At 41.8% G+C, this 27,434-nt stretch overlaps 1 protein-coding gene across 2 annotated transcripts in view; it reads right to left on the bottom strand.

Moving 5' to 3' along the window:
• Positions 1–15,136: 15,136 nt before the first annotated feature.
• Positions 15,137–27,434, bottom strand: part of cnppd1 (cyclin Pas1/PHO80 domain containing 1) — a 35,956-nt gene continuing 23,658 nt past the window's right edge. For both annotated transcript variants that reach the window (XM_078552649.1, XM_078552650.1), the window contains exons 3-8: positions 27,182–27,263; positions 26,389–26,509; positions 25,282–25,410; positions 23,691–23,752; positions 20,624–20,741; positions 15,137–16,189 (exon numbers count right to left, since the gene is read on the bottom strand). In XM_078552649.1, coding sequence (XP_078408775.1) covers positions 15,476–16,189; positions 20,624–20,741; positions 23,691–23,752; positions 25,282–25,410; positions 26,389–26,509; positions 27,182–27,263 — 1,226 coding nt within the window. In that variant the 3' untranslated portion in view covers positions 15,137–15,475. The remainder of the gene's footprint in view (positions 16,190–20,623; positions 20,742–23,690; positions 23,753–25,281; positions 25,411–26,388; positions 26,510–27,181; positions 27,264–27,434) is intronic.

Genomic DNA, 27,434 nt, shown 5'->3' with positions numbered 1-27,434 from the left:
TGACCATCTCCAACAAGAGAGAATTTAACCATCTCCCTATGACATTCAATGGTATTGCCATCATTGAATCCTCCAACAACCACCTCCTGGGGGTTATCATTGACCAGAAACTGAACTGGACCAGCCATATAAATACTGTGGTTAAAGAGCAGGTCAGAGGCTGGGAATCCTGTGGCAAATAACTCAACTGCTGACTCAACAAAGCCTGTCCACCATCTGCAAGGCGTAAGTCAAGAGTGTGATAGAATACTGTTCAATTGTCTTGATGAGTGCAGCTCCAACAACACTCAAAAAGCTCGATACCATCCAAGACAAAGTAGTCCACTTGATCAGCACCCCGTCCACCACCTTAAACATTTACCGCCTCCACACTTGCAGCAGTGCATACACATTGCACAGCAGCAACTTCCCAAGGCTGCTTCTTTGTCATCTTTCACACCTGCGACCTCTACAACTTAGGAGAACAACGGCAGCAGATGAACGGGAACACCATCACCTGCAAGTTCCCTTCCAAGTCACTCACCATCCTGACTTGGAAATATATCGCCGTTCCTTCACTGTTGCTGGGTCAAAATCCTGGAACTCCCTTCCTAACAGCACTGTGGGTGTACCTACACCACATGGACTGCAGTGGTTCAAGAAGGCAGCTCACCACCCACTTCTCAAGGGCAATTAGGGAAGGGCAATAAATGCTGGCCCAGCCAGTGACACCCACATCGCATGAATGAATTTAGAATAAAAGATGAGTGAAGCCAAGGCCAGAGTCGGGTAATGTTACAGAGGTGGAAGTACACGGTCTTAGCGATGGTGCACATATTTGGTTAGATGCTTATCTTCATGGGAAATATGACACCAAGGTTGTGAACAGATTTAGTTTGTCTCACAGTTGCCAGGGAGAGGGATAATGTTGGTAATTAAGAAACTGAATTTGTAGTGGGGCCAGAAACAATGGCTTCAGTTTCTCAATGTTTAGTTGGAGGAAATTTCTGCTCATCCAGGTACTGGATGTCAGATAATCAGTCTGATAATTTAGCAACAGTGGAAGAGTCGAGAAAGCTGATGGAGGAGTAGAGCTGGGTGTCATCAGGATATGCTGCCATGCTTTTGGATAATGTTACCGAGGGACAGCAAGTTGACGAGAAATAGGAAAAAGCCATGGATGGAGCCTTGTGGGGGCACCAGAAGTAACAATACAGGAATAGGAAAGGAAACTATTGCAAGTGACATTCTGGCTATCTTAGATAAATAAGAATGGAACCATGACAGCGCAATCCCACCCAGCTGGATGACACTAGAAATGCATTGGAGGACGATGTTGTGGTAAATCATGTCAAAGGCTGCAGACAGATCAAGAAGGGATATTAAGACTTTTTGTTTTAACCTCCTTTAGTCCTACCAACCCTCTGCAAACTCTGCACTTCTCCAATTCTGGCCTCATGAGTGTCCCTCTGATTTGCATCATTCCAACATTAGGGCTATGCTTTCAGGGTCGAGACCCTAAGCTCCGGAATTCCCTCTCTGAAACCCGTCTGCCTCTCGTTCCTCCTTCAAGACTACTCCTTAAAATTTACCTCTTTTGACCAAGCTTTTGGCTACCTGTTCTAATGTTGTCTCATGTCACTTGGCATCAAATGTTATTTGATAATGCACCTGTGGAGCACATTGGGGGGCATTTCACTACATTAAAAAAGGCACTACATAAATGCAAATTGTTGTTGTTGTCACAGGCCTGCCCTTAGAACAAGTAGCAAAAACGCTGGAAAACTCAATCTAATCTACATCCTTGGAGAGAATGGATACATTGAAGGGGAAGCTAGATAAATACATGAGGGAAAATGGAATAGGAGGATTCTGCTGATATTGTTAGATGCAGAGAGGGTCAGGAAGAGGCTCAAGAGGACCATAAATGCCAGTTTAGACCAGTTGGGCTGAATGGCCTGTTTCTGTGCTGTAGTTTCTATGTACGAGTTGCAAGAGATACAGCCGCACAGAAACAGGCCATTTGCAGACTTCTGGCGTTTTGAAAAGCTGTTTATCTGTAATTTCTTCCATATACGGCTAAGACTCTATCCCAGCGCTTCCCGAACATTTTCAAATGCGGCCCCATTTTAACACTTGAAGATTAACGCAATCCCAGACGCCAGCAGAAACAAAACAGCATTAAATCAGCAAAGTAAAATCCAGTATATAATTATTAAAGTTCATGTATCATAGATCAACAAGTAATGCGCATCATATAAATATGAAAAATCTGTGATAGAAGTCCCAGGCCCTCAGTGACTGGGGTTCCAGCGGTCACTTAACCTGCGTCCACTTCCATTGTCACCGTTCTGAGAAGCTACTCCAGGAAACGTCTGACCTCATTACACGGACGCATAGTCATGTCACAGCACACCCGATCACAGCTGCTGCAGCCAGAGTGCCCCACGCAGGTACAACACAAGGGGGTAGGAGGTTAATGCGGCTTTATTTCTCGTAACCCCATTTGCTGTTTCACCCGCCCCAATTGGGGCCACGACCCAAAGTTTGGGAACCACTGCTCTGTACCTCAGGTTGCCAAACTATCAGTATTGTCCTGGAGTTTCCAGGAACTTAATTATCAGCATTGTGAGAAACTCGGGAGTTTATTAGTTATAAAAATATTGGAGCTGGGGTTAAAGGTTGTTTGCTTGAACAAGGGGCAGGGAACCATATGATGAAACCTCCAGGAACACATCCAAGCAGAGTTGGCAACCCTATCTATACCTGAAATAATAATCATCTGTTTGATCCATCGATGCTTAATGTGCCTGCTGAGTGTTACCAGATGTTTCTGTTTATGTTTCAAATTTCCTGCATCTGCAGCTTTAGAAAGACTTATATAGCACTTGAATGCATCTCTTAGCAACATCTCAAAGAGATTCATGTACAATCCGTTACTTTGAAAGTGACTGTTGTTATGTCGGTCAGTATGGCAGCCATTTTTGACAGAGCAAGATCCCATAAAGAGCTCCAACATGAAGGACAAATTCATCTGATTTTTTTTTTGGTGGAATTCATTGATTGAGGAAAGTAGGCAAATTTCTTGCTCCCTTAATAGTGCAATGAGCTCTTTTCAGGCTCTAACTTGATAATATAAATAAAAATCTGCCAAGATAAAGCTGGTACCAGTAAAAGTGACCACAAAGCTGTTGTATTGTCGTAAGTAAACAGCTGGTTCATTAATGTCCTGTAGTAAAGCAAATCTGCCGCTCTTACCCAGTCTGTCCTCCATGTAATTCCACACCCACACGAATGTCATGGGCTCTTAACTACCCTCTGAAGTGATCTTCCTAGCCAACTCAGTTGAGAATGGAGCAACAGTCATTTGCTTTGATACAATTTGAAGTTGAGAGAGCAGCAGAGGTAACATGCAGGGTATCAAACCGTCCCTTTTCTTTATAGCATCACCCCTTAAAATCGCTAATTGGCCCATGTTCTGTAGGTTTACTTCCCAGGATAGCATCTGTCCCCTATTTGTAAAGCCGGGAGGCGTCTGGACAATGGAGCCATATCTTGCAGCCATGAGGTCTCTCTCTGCAGCCAAGACCGTATAGCAATGCCCTCTGCTCACTCTGGGAGTTCTGAAACAACCAATGACCAGTAACATTCCACCATCTTAGTCTCCTCCGAAAAACAAAATCATGTACTACACATGCGGGCTAAGCCCCTAGACTCATCCATTGTCAATGATGCACCTCAGTCTGATTAACAAGTATTGTTACCCAAATTGTACCAAATTGTTTCCTTACATGATATCAGTAACTGCACTTAATTGGCTAAAAAGCACTTTGTGGAATCCCAGGTCATAATATACCTTCTTTTGATATGTAAGTGTTATATAATCTGAAATGTACAAAGACCTGGCAGTTTGTACATTTTGCACAATCTGATGGTTAAATGGTTGAATCTTATTTACACCATTTAAATTACAAATGTTCCATCTGTTTATGCGCTTCTAGTTGTTTAACTGTTACTGATCATTAATTTCAGACTGAATATTCTGATTAGCACCATTAAACTAAGTATCCAGTTCCGAACCACAGTGAGGAATGGAAGATTAAGTATAGATAGATCAAATACCTTGTAGAATATATGATATATCCTGAGACACAATGGAACAAAAAGCAACCAGATTAGTGTGAATAATACAGGATGCAATCTACTTTAATTTGCTTAAGTGGACAAGACAAAACTTTTCAAAATGTTAGTCTTTAATCAGGAGAGTCAATGATGAATGAATTGAAAGGGATCATGGAGCAGACAGGCTTTATTGGCCTAATTACCTTTAAACATAAGAACATAAGAACTAGGAGCAGGAGTAGGCAATTCAGCTCCTTGAGCCTGCCCCACCATTCAATACGATCATGGCTGATCTAATTTCGGCCTCAACTCCAATTTCCCGCCCACTCCCCATAACCTTTCAACTCTTTAATAATTAAAAATCTGTCTATCTCCGCAAGTTTATTCAGCGTCCCAGCATCCACTGCACTCTGAGGTAGTGAATTCCACAGAATCACGACCCTTTGAGAAAAGTAATTCCTCCTCATCTCTGATTTAAATCTACCACCCCTTAGCCTAAAACTATGGCCTCTCGTTCCCAGAAGGGGAAACATCTGCTCCACGTCTACTTTGTCTATCCTCTTTAGCATCTTATATATTTGATCTCCTCTCATCCTTCTAAACTCTAGTGAGTATAGGCCTAAACTGCTCAATCTCTCCTCATAAGACAAGCCCCACATCTCTGGAATCAATCTAGTGAACCTCCTCTGAACCACCTCCAATGCAACAACATCCTTCAAGTAAGGGGACCAAAACTGTGCACAGTACTCCAGGTGTGGCCTCACCAATGCCTTGTACAGTTGCAACAACAATTCCCTATTTTTATACTCTATTCCTTTAGCAATAAATGCCAAAATTCCATTTGCCTTTCTTATTACCTGCTGTACCTGCATACTAGCTTTCAGTGATTCATGCACAAGGACACCCAGATCCCTCTGCACTGAAGCATTCTGAAGTTTCTCTCCACTTAAATAATAAGTCGCCTTTTTATTCTTCCAACCAAAATGGATAGCCTCACACTTATCCACGTTAAACTCCATCTGCCAAAATTTGGTCCATTCACCTAACCTGTCCATATCCATTTGCAAATTTCTTATTTCTTCATTGCAACTTACTTTCCCACCTATTTTGGTGTCATCTGCAAATTTAGCTATAGTACCTTCTATCCCTGAATCCAAGTCATTAATATAGATTGTAGATAGTTGGGGCCCAAGGACTGAACCCTGTGGCACCCCACTAGGTACAGCTTGCCATCCAGAAAAAGACCCATTTATTTCAACTCTCTGCTTTCTGTTGGTTAGCCAATCCTCTTTCCAAGCTAATATATTACTCCTAACTCTGTGTGATCTTATCTTGTGTATTAATCTTTTGTGCGGCACCTTATCAAAGGCCTTCTGGAAGTCCAGATATACTACATCTACAGGATCCCCATTATCCACTTTGCTTGACGCATCTTCAAAGAACTCTAGCAAATTAGTCAAACACGATTTACTCTTCATAAAACCATGCTGACTCTGATGGATTGCATTTTGACTTTCCAAATGCCCCATTACTACTTCCTTCATAATGGATTCCAACAATTCCCCAACGACAGACGTTAAAACTAACTGGTCTATAGTTTCGTACTTTCTGCCTCCCCCCTGCCTTTTTGAGTAAGGGCATTATATTAACATTTTTCCAATTCACTGGAACCTTTCCAGAATCCAGGAAATTTTGGAATATTATAGCCAATGCATCCACTATCTCCGCTGCCACTTCCTTTAAGACCCTGGGATGTAGGCCATCAGGTCCTGGGGACTTGTCACCCTTTAATCCCAATAGTTTGCTCAGTACATTTTCTCTAGTGATGGTGATTGTTCTAAGTACTTCCTTCTCTATATCCTCTGCACTAACTGTTACTATTGGGGTGGTACTTGTGTCCTCCACCGTGAAAACTGAGGCAAAATATTGATTAAGCGTCTCTGCCATTTCTGCGTTCCCCACTATTAACTCCCCAGCCTTGTCCTCCAAGGGACCAACATTCACTTTAGCTACTCTCTTTCCTTTTATATACTTGTAGAAGCTTTTGCTATCAGTTTTTACATTTTGTGCTAGCTTTCTTTCATAATTTACCTTTGCTCTTTTTATTATTGTTTTAGTAACCCTTTGTTGATCTTTAAAAGTTTCCCAATCTTCCAGCCTGCCACTGACCTTTGCAATTTGGTATGCCTTAGTTTTTGCCTTTAAGTTAACTTCAACTTCCTTGCTTAGCCATGGATGCTTTTTCCCCCTCTTACCATCTTTCTTCCTCATTGGGATATATTTTACTTGGGAGGAATTGAATATCTCCTTAAATATCTGCCACTGTTCATCAACTGTCCTACCTTATAGTCTTCCTGCCCAGTCCACTGGGGCCAAATCTGCCCTCATGCCTATGTAGTTACCTTTGTTTAACTCTAGAACACTAGTGTGGGATTCAAGTTTCTCGCTCTCAAACTGAACTTGAAATTCTATCATGCTATGATCACTCTTCCTTGGAGGATCCTTTACTATGAGATCATTAATTAATCTCATCTCATTACACAAAACCAAATCCAGAATAGCCTGCTCCCTGGTTGGTTCCACAACATATTGCTCCAAGAAACAATCTCTAATACGCTCTATGAACTCTCCCTCGAGGCTACCCTTGCCAATTTGATTAGTCCAGTCTATATGCATATTAAAATCACCCATGATTATTGCCGTGCCTTTCTTACATGCTCCCAGTATTTCCTGGTTTATACTGTGCCCTACTACTAAACTACTGTTTGGGGCCCTATAGATTACCCCCCAGGGACTTCTTTCCCTTGCTATTTCTTATTTCTTCCCAGACTGACTCTACGTCTTGCTCTCCAGTGTCTATATCATTCCTCACTATAGCACTGATTTATTCCTTTACTAACAAAGCTACACCACCTCCTTTTCTTTTCTGCCTATCCTTCTGAAACACTGAGTACCCTTGGATATTCAACTCCCAAGCCTGTTCTCCCTGTAAGCACATCTCAGTAATCGTCACCAAATCACACCTATTTATCTCTATTTGCACTGTTAACTCATTAGTTTTATTCCGAATATTTCGTGCATTCAGATACAAAGCCTTTAAGTTTGCCCTATTGTCAATTTTCCCTACTCTTATATGATTCTTTGGTGCAATATGGCATTCACACACTCTGTCCCTTCCTTTCACTTTTTGATAACAATCAGCCTCGTCACTAACCTGCACTCTTACCCACTCCTTAAATTTTGATATTTTATATTGCCATGCAACTGAACCCTCCCCCCAACTATTTAGTTGAAAGCCCTATCTACGACCCTAGTTATGCGGTTCGACAGGACACTGGTCCCAGCCTGATTCAAGTGGAGTCCGTCCCAACGGAATAGCTCCCTCTTTCCCCAGTACCGGTGCCAATGTCCCATGAATTCAAACCCATTTCTCCCACACCAATCTTTGAGCCACGCATTGACCTCTTTAATCTCATTGACCCTGTGCCAATTAGCTCGTGGCTCAGGTAGTAATCCGGAGATTATTACCTTTTTTGGTTCTGCCTTTTAATTTAGCCCCTTGCTGCTCGTATTCCCTCAGCAGAGCCTCTTTCCTTCTACCTATATCGTTGGTACCTACTTGGACCACGACAACTGGATCTTTCCCTCCAACTCCAAGTTCCTGAAATTTCCTTAACCCAGTTCCATGCTTTTATCAGGTCCTTTGGCTTCAATTATTGAATTGGGTTTGCGAGGAAAAAAGACTACATAGCTATTTTCTTAACAAATCAAACTCCTTCCAATGTTCTGAATCCAGACAATAGTATAAACATATATCATCAGGATCCATAACAGAATATTCCCATGCCCAAGGCTTATTCAATTGACTCAACATTTAATTTAGTGCCACAATGATGCTTTGTGATGTTAAGCAATTTCGATTTCTGTTCACTCATTTACTTCATAATCGAGGATGGTAGGTAACTGGCAGTGAATTGGAATGCAGCAATCTAATACAGTCAGGTTTTTTTTTCTGTATTCTTTCATGGGATGAGGGCATTGCTGGTGAGGCCAGCATTTGTTGCCCATCCCTAATTGCCCTTCAACTGAACTTGCTAGGTAATTTCAGAGGGTAGTTAAGAGTCAACCACATTGCTTTGGGTCTGGAGTCACATGTAGGCCAGACCAGGTAAGGACGGCAGATTTCCCTCCCTAAAGGACATTAGCGAACCAGATGGGTTTTTACAGCAATTGATGATAGTTTCATGGTCACCATTACTGAGACTAGCTTTATATTCCAGGTTTTTTTATTAATTGAATTTAAATTCCACCAGCATTAGCCTGGGCCACTGGATTACTAGTCCAGTGATATTACTACTACGCCACCATCTCCCCGTGACATCTTTTGTACTTGTTGTTTGTGATGTCACAAACAATGACAAGAAGGTTCAGCCATTTCACAGCTGAAGACAGTTATGGCTTGCTGAACATCCAACTGATATCAGCAACTGTAATCATGAAGATGTTGCATTGCCATAAAAATTCAGCTGCTTCATTAAAGTCCTTTAAAGGAAGGAAACCTTACCCGTTCTGGCCTGTACGTGACTCCAGTCCCACACCAATATGGTTGACTCTTAACTGCCCTCTGAGGAGGCCTAACAAGCCACTCAGTTCAAAGAATGCCCAACACCATCACCTCAGAGCAACTAAGGATGAACAATAAATGCTGGCATTGGCAGCCACGTCCAAATCCCTAGAATGAAAAAAAACTTATTTGCAGTAATATTATATTCATCTGTTGCATCCTGAAAGTGCCAATCGTGTTGGGTACAATCCCAGATACTAGGAAATCTCTGGTGATTCACGCATAAGTGAAACACCAAAGGTCAATAAATCAGAATTGCTAAATTTTGGTAAAAAAAACTTATACTCTGGAGGAAGCGGAATGATGTAGAAAAACAGAGATTTGGAGATTCAAATTCACAGGACTTTAAAAGCAGCACCTCATGGGTTAAGTCAATAAAATACAAAAATGGAACACTGGATCTTATGACAAATATAGAACATAAAAGTTGAGATGTAATGGTGAATCTATGTAAATTGTGTTCCCCTTAGTTCATCCTAGTCCAGTCATGGGTTTGAATTCGACTCCAGAAACTTGAATGCATTAGCTAATCTAGCATGGCACTCCAGTGCGGGACTGAGGGAGTGCCACACTGTTGGAGGTATTGGTTTTTGGTTGAAGAGTTAAACCAAAGACTTGTCTATCCTCTCGGGTGAGCATAAAAGGTCCTGCAGCACTACTTGAAGAGCAGGGGAGCTGCCCTAAGCAACAGTTATATTTTAGCTAACATTTAAAACAGATATTCCAGTCATTGATTTTATTCCTGTCTTTTGGATACATTGGTGCAGAAAACATAGCAGCCAATGACTACACTTCAAACTCCTTCATTGGCTGTAAAGCACTTTGAGAAATCCTGAGATCTGAAAGGTGCTATATAAATGCAAGATGTTCTTCTAAATCTTACTAATACCACAGTTGCAGTATTGCAAAGGGAATGGAATATAAAAGTAGGGTTGTTTTGCTACAGTTGTAAGGGCATTGGTGAGACCACATCTAGAGTACTGTGTACAGCTTTGGTCTCCTTATTTAAGAAAGGACATAATTGCATTAGCAGTTCAGAGGAGGTTCACTTGACTGATTCCAGGTATTCGGGCTGCGGGGAGAGTGTGGAGAGGAGTTGCGGGTTGTCTTATGAGGAAAGGCTGGATAGATTGGGCCTGTACACATTGGAGTTTAGAAGAATGAGGTGATCTTATATAAGATCCTGAGGAGCTTTGACAGGGTGGATGCTGAAAGGATGTTTTCTCTTTGTGGGAGAGATTACAACTAGGGGACACAGTTTAAAAATAGGGGGTTCCCCCCCCTTTAAGATGGGGATGAGAAGGATTTTTTTCACTCAGTGCCAAGTCTGTGGAATTCTCTTCCCCAGAGAGCGATGGAGGCAGGGTCATTGAATATTTTTAAGGCAGAGGTTGATAGATCCTTGACTAACAAGGGAGTCAAAGGGTATCAGGGGATAGTGGAATTGAGGCCATGATCTTATTGAATGGCGGTGCAGGCTCGAGGGGCCAAAAGGCCTACTCCTGCTCCTAATTCGTATGTGACTCCAAACTACAGGGAGGATATTGGGGCAAGAGAGAGGGCTTTTATCTTCAGTGTGGATATTGCTAGCATGAAGAAATAGAAACAGAAAGAAAGACTTTTGAGAATTGGAAAGAATTTTTAATATAAAGATTACGGGGTAATTTAATAGAAGCATTTAACTATGAATACATGGGATACAGTATATTAGACACAGATGATTTCCAGTGATTAAGGTATCAATTGCGGGCTAGAAGAGTATTTTTTCTGGAGAAATTTTAGTGATTAAGTTTAAAATTGACCTGATATGAATGTCGGAGTAAAGGACATTAGAATTTTTAAAAATCATTTGACGGAACATATATAATAGATATAACTGAGATAACATTGTGCACACTGGGGCAACATCCTTTGTGATGATTTAATCACACTCCAGTTTTCAAAGATGGACACCAATATTTAACAATGAACTTCAATGCAACTGAGATAATTTATTAGAAGTTAGTTGAAACAAACAATCTGATAAGGAAACAATAAGATCAGAGTGTAGCCAATAACCCTGAAAAAAAACAGATGTGTCACAAAGAACTGACAAAAATACAAGATAGCAAAACCATAAAAACAGGAATAATTCTGCACTTTTTCTTTTTAATACTAGCATGTAAGAATTTCAAAAGTGAATTACATGTTAAACATAAGTTAATATAAATGGGTGAATCTTTTGGAAGTGAAACTCCTTTACAGCAAATGGAAGTACTTCTCCAGTAAAACTGGTTGCACTGCATTGCTAACCTAATAAGGTATTCTCTTATTAACAGAGCACTGTAGAAAGAAAGCTCAAAGTTGTGATAAATCTACTGTAACAAATCCTGAAGAAAAATTAGAACTTGTTTGGATGCGCTCCTTTAATCAGCATTACTTGCCCATAAAAATAATTAGAAATACTGCAGACAGCACAGAGATCCTGCATAGCAAGACTGGAACTGTATTGTACTGTTTTAATCAAATAAAAACCATACAGTGGTCCTTAAAGTTCCAGTTTCCTCTAAACCTTTACATTTTTTAAACCAACTTGTTTGGAACTTTCATCTTTGAATTTAATCCTGAAAATACATGCTTTATTCCTGCTGTCATCCTCAATGCTCCTCCTGCTGCTGGGTCCCTCAGCCGTCAGTCAAAGAGAAATGCTATTAATATTTACAAGTTAAGCTACCTGCCTAAGTGGTATAAAGGCAAAAGATCACAGGTCAGGAACCTGAAATAAAAACAGAATGGTGATTGGCCTGAAATATTAATTCTGTTTCTGTTGTGGAGTGTTTCCAGATTTTTGTTCTTATTTCTGGGCAACTGGTACTTGGGCCACAATACGCATTTGCAAAACAGCGCAAGGCTGGAAGCATTTATTTTTCTTTCTCTTCCCAGCACCTTTCCTCAATTATGAAAAGATGTTGGTGAACTAGAGGAAGTTTACTGCACCTTCTGGCCCCCTCAAAATGTTACATCTCGGTTCACCAGCTACCCAAATATAGCCTTATTATATCAGCATTTCCTAAACTAAGGACACAGCTCAAAATTTAAGTTAAAAGCTAAAATACTTTACCACATTTTTAAAAGTAGCTTACATCTGCAAGAGCTTACTGCGGAGATTTCAGGAAATGAAATATCCTGTAGTTGTAATAGCTGATTCCTCATTTCAGAAAATTTGTGGATCTTCAACATTTAAACAGTAATAGTGGAAAATCACAATGTTTGAGTGAATTATTTTTCATCATTGGCCCCATGCTGTTATGCAAATGATTTGTGACAATTTGATGCTAATACATAATAAAGGACAGGAAACTGCATAAATACTTGAAATGAAAAAAAATTGCTGGGGTATGGGGAAAGGTCAGGGTGGAGCAGTGGAACTGTTTGGATTTGCATCAAGCACAGGCTTGATGGGCCCGATGGCTTCCTTCTGTGCTGCATCATTCCAGGGTTTTACAGAAGAGAGAATATTACAACAGCATGGGAGAAAATAAAGTGAAGGAGGAACAAAACAAACAGAAGAGAAAGAAGTAACAAAGAGAGGAAGGCAGTAAAACAAAAGGGTGAACACAAGTGGGGACAGAGAGGAACCAAATGAGAGGAGCCCATGATAAGACGAATGGAAGATTCTCGCACCAAAACTCTCGTAACGCAATCAACGTGAGACTCCTATCATGACAACTAATGTGCACGAGTAAAAGTTTCTCTCGGTGAACTCTAATTAAAAGGAAACAGCCCAGCAACACAAACCTACATTTTAATGGCGTGGGGGGAAGCTCCAAAAAACCTGCCAAGTTCAATCCCCACCCTCCCTACTGCTTGACACAACATTCCATTTTGTAAAATCAAATAGTCTGTATTATGCTAGAGGGCTGGAAGGCTTTTATTTATACGGCAAGACTAGCACTGAAACTGTGAAATCATTTGCAAAACACTTAACGCGAGGTGAACCTTTCAGCAATCAGCGGCTGCTGCTAGTCTGAGATGTTAGAAGCCAAAATCTGAACTTGTCTTTGTGTTCAGACACTGACAGGGCAACTGTGCATTTCCATTATTTATTTCAGATTTCCAGTATTCTGTAGGTAACTTTTTCTTTTGGTTCTGTGCAGCCCTTTCAGGCCCGGCATTGAAGCATCGGTGCATAGAGGTTTACATTTAAAACAAATACCTGTAAAAAGAATTTCAGTCATAGCAAAAACATCGCTTCTTTGTTGAATTTAGTTTACCTTTCATAATAAAACTCCAGTCATCAAAAGAGATAACAGAGAGGCACACAATTGCACCTTTCTAGAATGCTAAGACTCATCATTTCCAAGTTTACTGGTAGAAATCGTATTTTTGCGGTCTGTTGCGTTATTTAATATACTGGCTGTGTTGATGCACAGTGGCGGGAGCTGATCTGACTATCCTATTGTCACACCAAAAATTGTGACAAACTGGAGTTTTGATAGCTGCGATTTATACATTCAAAATAACTAGCAAATGTGATATTTTATCTTCTGGGAATTACGTAATGAGGAAACACATTCAAGAACTGATAGTTCTTTTTAACCCCACCGCTTGCCAACTCCCTTCTTTCCTGAGGCACAGTCACCTTGTTGAGCTGCGCCATCTCAGGTATTGTGCGCCCTCCTGTGCCTCACCCAATCTTCATGTTTTAAGCCTCAATGCTAAGTGCTGGCAGGCCATTAAACTGTCAGGGAGTCATATCCAATCCTGTCCTCACCTCTCTACACATGCAAGCTCCTAGGGAGGCTATGAGGTAGTGATGAGAAGCAGCAGTCTAGATTTTTTCCTTCCAACCCGCCAAACCCCTACAAATGTCCTGGTTGGGATCAACAAAACCAGCACTTGACCAGTGATGGGGTCTGGGAGCCTCCTGGTCTGATCAGCTCAGTTATTCAGTGTATAAAACCCACCAAATAACAGGAGGCTTGGGAAGCAGACTGTAACCCCATCTGAACTTCTGATCTCAGTCACACTGTCAGGTCAGCTCACAGAGGCATCAGCAAAAGCGAGGGAATTGGTCACTTGCGTAGCCTCACAAGTCAGCGAGTCAGGAAGACTAGGAAATAAGTAGGGGGATGGAGGGGAATCGAGAAAAGTTTGCTCGTCATTTAAGACAAAGACATGTTCAACAAACTCACAGGCCACAAATATAGTCAGCACCAAAAATACAAAATCACTCGTTTGGGAGGACAGAAGAAGTGTTTACATTTTGACTGCATGTTCTACAAGTACGAGAGCCCTGTTTAACGCACTGAATTCTTTTGGGAGCAACTAAAAAGTGATCAAATAGTCATTTGGTAGTACAGAACTTGAGTATTGCTGCACAGCGAGAGCTTCAGAGCAAAGTGGTAATGTCAGCTTTTTCACTTAAATGATGCTGAGTCCTTTCTGGCACCCAAGGTTTATTTTCAACCCAAGTAATATTTCAAAAGTTTTGTTTTAGTTATAATGTCTGTGTCAGACTTTTATAATCTCTCTAACTGTTGTATTAAAACAAAATTGAAATCACCCATGTTAACAAAAAACACACCTTTTAAAGGTGTATTAGAGAGGAAATTAGAAAGTGAGCCTCATCTCCTGGTATTCTCCAAGGACCAACTCTAAAGCTGCATTGTAAATACAATGCAGAATACCATCCATATTCGTACAGCATTAAAGGCGATTTTTAGTAAATTTACAGTTGTGAAAGTTCCCAAAGTTACAAGTGGTATCTCCTTTTTCATGTCTCTCAACATCAGCGGCCAACGTATAGCTAGCATTTCAGAGATGTGGACCTTTTTGGATCCCACATCCAATTCTTAGTCACTTACATCAAACCTTTCCATTAGAAAAGCCCTTCGATTGCGATAATAAAAAAAAATTAAGATTTAGAATCTACAAATCCCACATATATCATGTCCCATGAAAGTAAACAGTCAACAAAATACAACCAGCCGACAATGTCTGCCTTATATTTTCCTTCATTTGCTGTGAAAAAAATTCAGCATCAGGGTCTAATTAAAGCACTTCAGCACGTACTCTAGGCTGATGCTGCGGTGCAACACTGCAGGAGTGCTGCATTGCTGGAGATGCTGTTCTTCAGGTGATTTGTCAAACAGAGTTACTGTCTGCTTGTCCCAGTTTAAGATGGATGTGAAGAAAAATCCCACAGCTCTGCTTGAAGGCTGATTTTCTGGTACCATGGTGCCCACATTCATCTCTCAACCAACAGCATCAAAAATAAAGACAGATTATTCATCTTGTCATTCTCTGTGGGATCTGCTACACACAAAGCTGCTGCCATGTTCACCCATGTAAGGAACTGCTGCACTTCAAGGCAATTCAGTGCCTTGAGACGTCTGATACAAGGGTCTACATAAGTGGAAATTTCTTTTTATAAATCAGGTTTATTGCTCATGTTAGCGGAGAGGAACATAGTCCCCTACGTCTACAATTGTGTCTTGAAGATACAATGACCAGCTGGCTACCAAGCACAAACTTGATGAATTCATGGTATTCATTACTGTTGTGTAGGTTAGGTATAGCTGCCAATTCTGGCCACCAGATTTTGTGGCTGACCGAGACGGTGTTGTGACTTTAACACCTGTCTTGCTGATTTGACTGCTGGGTTTAAGGTTACTTCAGTGTTCATAACTGGGATCAGGAAAAGAGAGTTCAGTCCAACATTGCTGTAGCTATCAATTCCAAAGTCTGCCGGAAGGGAGCTTGATTCCCCTAACTGGGTAAGACTGGCATCACAAGCTGGTTAAATGCCATTGTTGTTTCCACAGGGCATCTGCTCATCCTCAGAGAACCAGGGAGACACAGGATGTCCATCAGTCTCTCAATGCCGAGAGTCAAAGGAGGTTGCTTTCCGTTTAATTCCGTGTGCTTTGTGCAGCCGTCACATCCAACAGGAGACGGGGTGCCCTGTGAACTGAGGGAGGTATACATTTCCACTGGAGTGTGACGAAAGGCAATCTTGATAGACGTTTGGTTCAATGTCCCGCATTTGACAGCCAGCCCGGCCTCACTTTGAAGTTTACAACAGTTTGAGCAAGAAATGGGCGGTGCGATTCCAGGCTTCTCTTGGATTGTCCTCAGGTCAGTGCTGTAGGTGAGGGACGTCAGGACAGTCCCCCAGAGACAGAGCGCAGTCACTGCGATGCCAGACTTCCCATGGCCAGGGTCAGTTTCTACGAAACAGCAAGGAAGGCTGGATGGAGAGCCTCGAGGCCAGGCCACATTGAATGGTGTTGACAGAAAGGACTTGGCCTCCTGTGCGCATTCCACTGGGTCCAGGATAACCCCCCGGCTCAAAACAGGTTCCTGATTCTGGGAGATCACATACATCTGGCCTTTTGAGCACATTGCCTGCCGTAGGACTGCAGTGCCAGCGATAATTCCTGCAACGCTGGTTAGGTACACGAGACCCATCATGCAGGCAACCTATAATGAGAGAAAGTAGACCAGCGTTAAAAATCCGTCAAATCCAGCTCATTTTTTCATCCTTCCTCAAATCTGCAGCAACCTATACAACATATTAGATTCACTGATGAAACAGATTGAGGTCACTATTGAAACAGTAACTGGATTGGCAGCACTGCGATACATCCAGTGCACTAACAGAGCATGTCGAGGTGCCAAACTGGCTTTTGAAGCTTCACTACCAATAAAAGCCATATCAGCAGACAAAGCAGTCAGTGATGAAAAAGAAACAAGGTACCAGGCTAATTGCCCAAAGCTCTCCTGATATACCAGGAATGCTGCAGTGTTGTTAGCACCTGATAGCCAGTGGATTCCCATGACAGGCAAAAAGTAACTTGTGCTTGTGGGGATAGGTGGGTTAGAGAATTGGTTACATTTTCTCTTCCTACAATTTTGCACCAATCATTACAATGGAAGATGTAGCAAAAAGCTCCTGGATTCTGATGACGGTGATAGAAAGTGGTTGGCACCAAACCTCTATCAATCATTTAATCTCTCTTGCCTTCCACCCTAACACAGACCTTCCCTTCTGTTCTTTCCCCTCCTTTCTCTGTTTCTTGTTTAAAACCTGTTACATCTCTGACTTTTCCCAGTTCCGATGAAATGTCATTAATTGAAACACTAGCTGTTTCTCTCTTTGCAGATGCCGCCAGACCCAAGACCATAAGACGTAGGGGCAGGGGTGGGCCATTCGGCCCATCGAGTCTGCTCCGCCATTCAATGAGATCATGGCTGATCTGATAATCCTCAACTCCGCTTTCTTGCCTTTCCTTCATAACTCTAGGATTCCCTTACTGATTAAAAATCTGTCTATCTCAGCCTTGAATATACTTAACGACCCAGCTTCTACATACCTTTGCAGTAAAGAATTACACAGGTTAACTACCCTCAGAGAAATCCTCCTCATCTTTGTTTTAAATGGGTGGCCTCTTACTCTGAGATTATGACCTCTGGTCTTAAGACTCTCCCACAAGGGGAAACAACCTCTCAGCATCTACCCTGTCAAGCCCCCTAAGAATCTTACATGTTTCAATAAGGTCACCTCTCATTCTTCTAAATTCCAATGAGTACAGGCCCAACCTAATCAACCTCTCCTCACAAGAACATCTCTCCATACCCGGAATCAACCTAGTGAACTTTCTCTGAACTGCCTCCAGTGCCAATATATCTTTCCTTAGATAAAGGGACCAAAACTGTTCACAGTATTCTAGATGTGCTCTAATCAGTGCCTTGCATAGTTTTAGCAAGACTTTCCTATTTTTATACTCCATTCCCTTTGAAATAAAGGCCAACATTCCATTTGCTTTCCCTATTACCTGTTGAACTTAAGTTAGCTTTTTGGGAGTCATGCACAAGGACTCCCAAATCCCTCTGTGCTGCAGCCCTCTGCAGTCTTTCTCCATTTAAATAATATTCATTTCTTGCTGCCAAAGTGCATCAACTCACATTTCCCCACATTATATTCCATCTGCCACTTTTTTGCCCTCTCGGGCTGTCTATATCCCTCTGTAGACTCCTTATGTCATCCTCACTACTTGCCTTCCCACCTATTTTTTTATCATCCACAAATTCGGCGATAGTACATTCACTTCCCTCATCTAAGTCATTTATATTGTAAAAAATTGAGACCCCAGCACTGATCCCTGTGGCACTCCACTAGTTACAGGTTGCCATCCTGAAAATGCCCTCTTATTATTAGCATTTCCAGCAGGTTCTGTTTTTATTTCAGATTTTCAGCATCTGCAGTATTTAGTTTCTCTATATATAGTGTCTCTTCAAGAGTGCTAATTGGTTGATAGGAAACATGGGATATATCTGGGAATGACAATTTATCCCAATGGAGTCTATACTGGAGAATGTTACACTTGGCTCATAAATTTACTTGGCTCGGTTCAAAATCGTAACAGTGGATTTTTTAAAAAATTCATTCATAAAATGTGGGCATCACCTGCAAGGCCACCATTTATTGGCCACCCTTAATTACCTTCAAATGACTTGCTAGGTAATTTTGGAGGGCAATTAAGAGACAACCGCATTGCAGTAGGTCTGGAGGAGTCACATGTAGGTCAGACCAGGTAACGATGGCAGATTTCCTTCCCTAAAGGACATGAGTGAACCAGATGGGTTTTTCCCTGATTTTTATCACTGTCACCATTATTGATACTAACTTTTTATTCCAAATTTATTTAATGAGTTGAATTTAAATTTCCCACTTACTGTGGTGGGGTTTGAGTTCATGGCTCAGGATCATTAATCCTGGCCTTTGGATTACTGTCCAGTAACTTAACCACTTTGCTAGTACTTTCCAAACTATTTTCCAATACGACCCTGTTTTAAAGCCTGAAAATTAACATGGCCCCAGATGCCAGCAAATACAAGACAGCAATGAAATAGCACTGTAACATTCGGTATATAATTATTAAAGTTTGGGTATCAACATATACCTCATAAATATGAATGTGTTTATAAAGTGCTGTGTAAAAATATTTTATGTACTCATGTAGGTTTCTGCCAAGCTCCCCATATTCCCTGATGGCAAAAGGCTCAGTTGAGCCCCTTTCCCTTCCATCCCCCCACTGCAATCAGCTCCTCTCCCCCCATTACACACACATACACACACATACCAACCTTTCTTCCCAACTTCCCCTCCCGCCCCCACTCACTCCTCTCCCCAACAGTCCACCACCCCCCCCCGCCTCCAATTCACTCAGCAGCTACTTTTCCAATTACCCCTCCCAGTCACTCAGTTGTCCCTCTTCCCAACCCCTCTCCCTCTAATCACTCAGCAGCCCAAACCCTTCCTCCATTCCACACCAAACACACACACGTTTAATAGGTGGATATCCATTTACCGAATCAAGCAACAGAAGACATTCTGTGAATCACAACTGTTTTATTGTTAAACTATAGTTCAATACAAATACCAGTTTCCACTCTTCCCATCTGAATCCTCTCCCAGTCAAGAAGCAAACCCTGCTACTGGGGAAAAACCCAGCTCTTAAGTACAGGCTTCAATGAGCATCACTTGCTCTCACTTCACTCTGAAGCTTGTCCTGGTTTATTCTTAAAGGACCCTGCATTTCAAACATTGTCTGTCTCTCTCTCTCTTTCTCACACATACAAACCTCCCCACTTTTGGTCTAGCTGCCAGTGACTGTGAAGCAGACTCACTAGCCCAGGGTAAGGAGCCTGTACAACAAAGAGGAGCAGGAACACAGTGAAGAATGAAGCCGCCACTCACTTTCCCAGCTCAGTCACGTGACCTCCCGCATTTTCCCTGCACTGAGCCAGTGAACCAAGTCGGTGCACAGGCATCCCAAGCCCACTCAAAAACCTTGCTAAAAACGGTTTGATGATGTTAAAGGCTGCCTCCAGCTCACTGTCCAGCTCTTGCTGTTTGACAGCATCGATCCAGTGCACTGAGGGCTGTCCAGCTAGAGTCTTCAGACCGGGCAGCCTCCCCTCCATAATTGCCATTGTTACCTTGGAGGAGGGGAAGATTGTGACTGCAAATGTGACATTGCAACCCCACTGGGGGATGCAAACTACAGTTTGGGAACGCCTGCACTATGCCATTATTCCAGCTACACAGGGCACTAGTTCAACAGTTAGGTCTGACCAATTATACCCAGGGGTGGAGAGAAGTACGTTATCTCATGCTTCTGCCAAAAGCTCTAGGACTTTTGAGTATCCATTTGAAAGGAAGAGATTATTTTGCAGGACACAGGCTCTGGTAATACAAGATGCTACAAGAAATGTCTGAAAAGTAACCTTTGCCTTTTCAGAATTTACAAGAATGGCAGCCAGCTATTTGAAAACTAAGTCCCTATCGCGATATACTGAATTGATGGCAAGAGTCAAATGGGATTGCTGGTGTGAAAGGTAACGAGCACAGATTTGAAGCAGATCTAGTGTCCCTATCCAGCCCTCCTTGAAAGATAAGAATTCAGGCTGGTGATGTGATGGTTATGGTCTGGGACTAGCTCTCCAGAGGCCATGAGTATGAATCTCACTGCAACAAGTTGGGAAATTGTATACAATAAATCCGGTAATTTTTCATTGAGCTCCAGAAAAATTACCATGAAAATTGCCAGACCATGGTAATGAGAGAATGGCCTAGGTGTGACTCCAATGAACACTGCAAAGCCAGCAGCATGCACTTCCGAGGAACAAGCACAACTGAATTAAAAAATTGTGGTCGTGGCAAGTCTTGTGAATTCATTAGGAAACTGCAGTTGTTCTAGGGTTACATGCACTGCAGTGACTGGGACCTCGTTAGATGGGGAACCTGTGCAGTTAAATGCAAACTGAATATGTGCATCTAGTTGCTCTACAGCTTTCTCCTTCCCTTTTATAAAGGATCAAACCATTAAAAAGGATGTGACTGCACATTACCTTCACAACATGCTGGTAGAGTTCTGTAAATGCTTGTTGCCACAGTGCCTGCTCGAGTATCACGCACAAGTCTGTGTATGTGAACCAGCCTCTTTTCAATCCTTGCGACTCAGCAACCCTGCAAAATGTGGAGGCACAAGATCAAAACCCGAAAAGCTTGGGAGGGTGTGTGATGTGTCGCTGTTCAGCTTTTGTGACTTCCTTCCAAAAGGATTGGGTAAGAGGGGCTCATTAACAATCTGTAATGAGCTGTTCAAGTGACCCACAGCAAGGCTGTACACCATGTTACACCTCTGCAATTACAACAGTTAATGACAAAACAGCTTCTCAATTACATGTCAGCTTTGGCTCTGTGGGTAGCACTAGGGACTCTGAATCAGAAGGTTGTGGGTTCACTTCAGTCCAGAGACATGAGCATAAACATCTAGGGTTAGGTTGACACTTTAGTGTAGTACTTGAAGGAGTGCAGCATTATCATAGGTTCTGTCTGCCCTCTCAGGGAGGTGTAAAAGCTCCATAGCACTTTTTTGAAGAACAGGGGAGTTATTCTCAGTGCCCAGACCAATAAGTACCTTCAATCAACATCACTAAAGACAGATGACCTGGTCACATTATCACACTGCTGTTTTTGGGAGCTTGCTGTGCACAAATTGACAGTCAATTTCCAGCATTACAACAGTGACTACACTTCAAAAGGACGTAACTGGCAGTAAAGTGCTTTGGGACATCCTAAAGTCGTGAAAGGCATTATATGAATGCAAACTTTCTTCATCATACACTACATATTAAAGCAGTTGACATCCATAATGATGGAATCTCTTTTGTTCCTGTACTCCAGTCTGGAATTCCTGTTCAAAAGCAGTTCCACAAAAAGCCATCGAGATGCAAAAATGCCTCCCATCAGCAGTGACGTACTGGGGGAATATAAGGAATTTTTCTTTTTTACATATAGACTGCATTAGGGTGGTGGAAACAGATTCAATAATAAATTTCTAAAGGGAATTGTAAATATACTTGATAAGGACAGATCTGCAGGGCAGTGGGGAAAGAACAGGAGTGGGACTAATTGAAAAGCTCTCTCAAAGAGTTGGCATAGGCACGACATGCTGAATGGTCTCTTTCTGTGCTGTATGATCCCATGATTCTACTCTAGAAGTCTTCATGAACTGCACAGAAAATGTCATTTCCCAAATAGTTTTTTACCTAGCAGTTTTAAAGAAAAACTGTGAATACAAACATTGCTGGCTACCAACAGCTTTCATTGTACAACATTTCAGAGGCACACCAATCACTCCCATTAGGGAGGAATTACCCACCATCACCAAAAGGCAAACCCCATACAGCAATAAAATGCTCAACCTAGCCATGCTATTCCACCATAAGCTGCCGTTATATTATAGGGCAGCCACTGATGGCAGACAGTGGGCAATGGAAGCAGAGCAAGGTAAACAAGACGTTGTGCAGTCACTGGGAAACATCTGAAGGCTTTTGCTAGAGCCACGAGGAGCAACAACTAACGCAAATGTTGTACCTGTGCCATTCGTGGCCTGGCGACTCAGTGTTATTTCTCGATTGGTGCTTTGTGCACGCTTGCTTTATCATACTGCTCCTGACAACAACACTGAAACTGGTTTTACAGTGGGTAAACACTATCTTGTCTCGAGACTGTGTGCAGTGCTGAAAGGAAGGTGTCTGAAAGAAAGTTGTGCATTAATTTTTCACCTTTAGATGCTGAGAGGCTGTTTCCCCTGACTGGAGAGTCTAGAATTAGGGGTCACAGTCTTAGGATAAGAGGTCGATCATTTTGGACTGGGTTGAGAAATTTCTTCACTCACAGGGTTGTGAATCTTTGGAATTAATCACCCTCGAGGGCTATGGATGCTCAGTTGTTACATTCATTAAAGACTGAACTCAATAATTCTTTAGACACTGAGGGAATCAAGGACTACGGGGATAGAGCAGGAAAGTGGAGTTGAGGTAGAAGATCAGCCATGATCTTATTGAATCACAGAGCAGGCTGGAGGGAATGGATGGCTTACTCCAGCTCCTATTTCTTATATCCCTTCATGACCTCCCGATAACTCAAGATATCCAGATATTTACAGTCAATGATGCACTTTTGGAGCGTAGTCACTGTTAAGTTAGGAAATAAAACAACCAATGCAAGAACAGCAAGATCCCAGAGACAGCAACTTGTTAACGACCAGATTATTTTTGTTAGCAACGTTGGTTGTGGTATAACTATTGTCCAGTACAGCTTAGAAAACTTGTCCGCTTTTCATCAAAACAGTGCCATGGGACCTTTTACGTCTGAATGGGAGGGCTGACCAAAAGGCTGACAACATCGGACAAGGTGGTGGTCAGATTGGCGGTCAGAGACGGCCATAATTTGTTATCCTCAGTGGGCTCCGGGTGCCCAGAGAAATAATTTTCCGTTTGCTGCTGGAGCTTATACACTTTCAAATGCTCTCTGGAGCCCATTCTATAATACACAACAGTGTTGTGGCTAGCGTATTGGACACGTGACTAACTGAAATCCAGATGTAGCTAACTGTATTTCAGATCAGTAAGCAAAATTGAGTAATGGACATCGCTGTTAGGCATGTGATCTCATTACCCATTTGCATAGCCCATGCAGGTGAACTTTAAATATTTTGTGCATTCCTTGGTAAAATGGCAAGACAGATGGTAAGATTGTTTTATTACTTTATTTCTTTGGTTACTGACTGGTGGTAGATGTCTGTTTAGTAAAAATAAATGTGAAATACATTTCCTTGTGTTTTGTGAGTGTGCTGAAAGAATTTTCTATTAAAATTAATGCAAGTGGCTAAACCTGTTGTTGCTGAAGCTAGACGCATGGCTAGTCAGCAATATCTTTTGGACACCACCATTGCACAACATCCAAGGTCAGAGCATTTCTACATACCAGAAGTCTTGTCGCAACAGGACAGCATTTTTAGTTTGATGTCTGGCTTACTGCTTCTTATTTTAATATTATAAATTACAGCTCTGTAACACAATGATCTGTAACTAGAACAAGTGTTTCTCACCAACAGCCAGCACCTACCTTCCCTCCAAGCGACTCAAAAGCTCAAAGAATTCCTGGGTGTTTACGTACAAGTTCCAATCCTGCAAAGCAAAAAGAGGGCAACATTTAGGTATAAGCTGTCATGTTATAGACATCTAACCACTAAATTTCCCTTTCAGCCCTTCTACTGCTGGACAACTAGAAGCTCCTGATCCACAGCACAACAAATACAATAAACCTAATATAGGTCATTGATTGAAAAAAGTCAACTCAGGCAGAAAGGTGATCTAGGGAAATATGTACCTTGTTCAAAATGCTCTTCCACTTCCATGTTAAAAACAGGCCCAAGATTTTTCTTTGATGTCTTCTGATAAAACAGCTTTCTAACTCTCCTGCAGACCCTCATTTTGGATCTTACTCTCTGCTCAGCAACTCTGCTGACACATCTCACACTATAAGGAATATTTTTTTATACTTTCATAGTAAACAATAGCTCCTGAAATTTCATACAGGGCGAGCACTGTGCAACCTGCCAAATCGCCCTACTGGTCCAGAACACAGAGCCGTTCAGCTCCCTGAAACTACAGAGAGGCTTTCAGCCTGAATGTCACTTTTAAGTCAATGTTTTGAAGAGGTGCTGCAAGTGTCACATCTCTGTAGCACTTAGTTTAGCTCATCTCCCAGAATCAGTCAGTCAGCAGCAGCATGAGAACAGACCGTTTGAGTAAGAATTCACTTACTGTTCTGATGAAAGGTTATAGACTGGAAATGTTAATACTATTTCTCTCTCCACAGATGCCGTCAGACTTGCTGAGCATTTGCAGCACCCTTCGCTTTTATTTGAGAAACTGTTCTCCTTAGAGCAGCGAAGGTTAAGAGATTTGATTACGGCCGTTCAGAATCATGAATGGCTGCGACAAAGTAAATAAGGAGAAACTATTTCCAGTGATAGAAGAATTGGTAACCAGAGGACAGAGATGAGAATTGATTGGCAAAAGTACCAGAAGGTATATTCATATAGTGTCTTTCACAACGTTGGGGCTATATGAGTTTTTTTCTAAAAAGAGTTGTTTGACCTGGAATGCTCTTCCTGAAAAGGTGGAGGAAGCAGATTCAATAGTAACTTCCAAAAGGAGAGTTAATAAATATTTGAAGGGAAAAAAAACAACAGGGCTGTGGGGAACGAGCAGGGTAGTAAGAGCCAGGAACAAGCACAGTAGGTTGAATAGCTCCTGTTTGTGTTGTATCATTTTATGAGTCCATGTGATTACGAGAAGAAATCATATAGATCGTCTGCTGGTCCTCATTCCGAAAATGGCTTTCAGAGAAAATGCTAAAAAGGGTGTTTCACAAGGATTTGATGCTGGTGTAGAGACGTGAGTAGCAAGCACAAGTGGGATACACAGGACAATAGTGCTCTTGCCCTAGTCCTGACTAGTACTAGACACCATTAACCTTTATATAACTGTGTTACACCAGACCTCTTGTGGGACTAATGACAATCAGTTGGCTATGCTGTTTTATTTCATCTAGCAAGCGTGTCAGGCAAAGTGCTTCAAGTGCGAGGTTTACCGTATGTGTGAGACTTTTAATATAATAATCCATCGAATGGACAGCTCAGATAACTTACGATTGCTCGCAGAAAGTTCATCTCCAGAGTGTTGACCACTTGAACGTCCAGCTTGCCCGCGGCTCCCCACTCATCATTAAACACCTCCTCTTCTTCTCCCTCATCGTACAAATATTTACTGGCAACCATCTGTAACACAGCAAAAATGCTCGAAAATAAACACTAACAGGCAGAGTCACCACACTAGGAGTGCTAGCTAAAAATAGTTTTCTGAACTTTTTTGAAGTATTAAGTTAGAAAGATTTTTAATAGACCCTGACCAGCCTACAAGCATTTGCTAAAATAGCGAAAGCATACTTTGCAATTATACAGTGCCTTATCTAATGTCTTGGAAACATGACAGCATTCTTCACATAAAATTAATTACTCTGAAGCGCAGTAACTGTTCAACATTATAAAGGGTTTTAATACAGTAGATAGGGAGAAACTATTTCCTGTTTTCACAGGCAGGAGGGTCAGTAACTAAAGGACGTGGAGGAGTAGAGAAGATTCCACATTCATTTATTCTTGGAGGATCTATAGTTGGAGCCAGGGCTGTGACGGCGGACAGGAGAAGGCACAGCAGAGTCAGCCAAGCTCATTGCAGCAAACTAACCAAGCCCCAGAAAACAGTAAGAATTCAGGGACTTTAAACAGGTTAAAATCCCTGAACAAGGAGACGCTGCTCCTCAGATGCACTAATGAGAACTTCTGCATAAAAATCTAGACTGTCACTTCATTCCAGTGCTAAGGGAGTGCAGTGCTATTGGAGGTGCCATCTTTCGAATAAGAACTGAGGCCACATCTGTCCTCTCAGGTGGATGTAAGAGATCCCATGGCACTATTTCAAAGAACAGCAGGAAAATGGCCCTGGTCAATTTTTATCGCTCAATCGATATCAATAATACAGATTATCTGGTCAGTGTTATATTACTGTTTGTGGGAGCTTGCTGTGTGCAAATTGGCTGCTCTGCTTCCTATATTACAAAATTGACTATACTTCAAAAGTTCTTCATTGGCTGTAAAATGCTTGAGAGGGTCCAAACACTGTGAAAGACACCATATAAATGTAAGTCTGTCTTTATTGCAGCCCGAAAGAGCAAAGACAGAACTGTGGTTTTCACTCACCATGGATATTAGAAAAAGGTCAGAAGAGGAGATCTGTTGCAGGTACTCCGGATTTCGATGTCGTAGCCGCTCAATGTAGACAAGAGCAAGCATCATTGCACAAGGCGAGATACAGGCCTCCCTGTGGAAAAGGCCGACATCATTAACCCTTGTAGATTTTGCCTGTGAGCTGATGACCATTAGGTGATGGATTAGTGACGGAAAAGAGAGAGAAATGGATTGCGGGACCACTTTAAATTAGTTTGATTTTTCAAAATCATTGATAAAATTTCAGTGAAGTCATTGCAACTAATGACTATTTTTTACTCAAGATTTTTCACAACACAGTAATTCTCTAGACTGGAAAACTCAGCAAAACTAGAAAGTTCAAAGATAAAGGTCCACTATCACCATCTTGGGGGCGAAGAATAGCCAATAAATCTGGTGGGGTTACTAAAACATACACATCCCAGAAGCAAGCAAAATTTAAAGATAAATCATGCATTAACTAGCTTGCCAGCTATATATACACTGCCCCCTGCCCAACTCCCATCCTGTTATCCCTCCAACTTTGATCCTTTGTGGCTTCTCTTTGTTACAGTTCTTATGTGCTAAAAGATGTGGCTCAAGAAGTACGTGACAGGATGGTAGAACAAAAACTGCACTACTCAGGACATTCAAAAACGGTTAGTGAACAAGTATGATGCTTGTGGGCTCACGCAGCTCACAAGTCCATCTAAAAATAATTCACTAACATCTTGCACCAAATAGTTGATTAGGCAACTAGCCCTAGCAACTTAGTACGTAAACTTACCTAGCCACGTGAGCTGCATATTTCTTCCGGAGTTTTCGGATGGGACTCGGTGCTGATTTCTGAAGCAGTTCGACAGCGATGTCTGAAAGGGACATGATGTTTGCATTAGTTCATTCACTTGGAAGTGCAGAACTTAAACATTGCTGAAAAGAGAGACATGTTGCCTGAGCTCTTCGACCTGCATTCATCAGAACAAAAACAAGAATGCCAAATTTCAAATAATCACAACAATTTATACTACAGGAGAAAAGGG

This window comes from Cetorhinus maximus, chromosome 11 (genome assembly GCF_964194155.1).
Source record: "Cetorhinus maximus chromosome 11, sCetMax3.hap1.1, whole genome shotgun sequence".
NCBI lineage: Eukaryota > Metazoa > Chordata > Chondrichthyes > Lamniformes > Cetorhinidae > Cetorhinus > Cetorhinus maximus.
The sequence above is the reverse complement of the archived record's forward strand: the minus strand, read 5'-3'. Positions and strand labels throughout refer to the sequence as shown.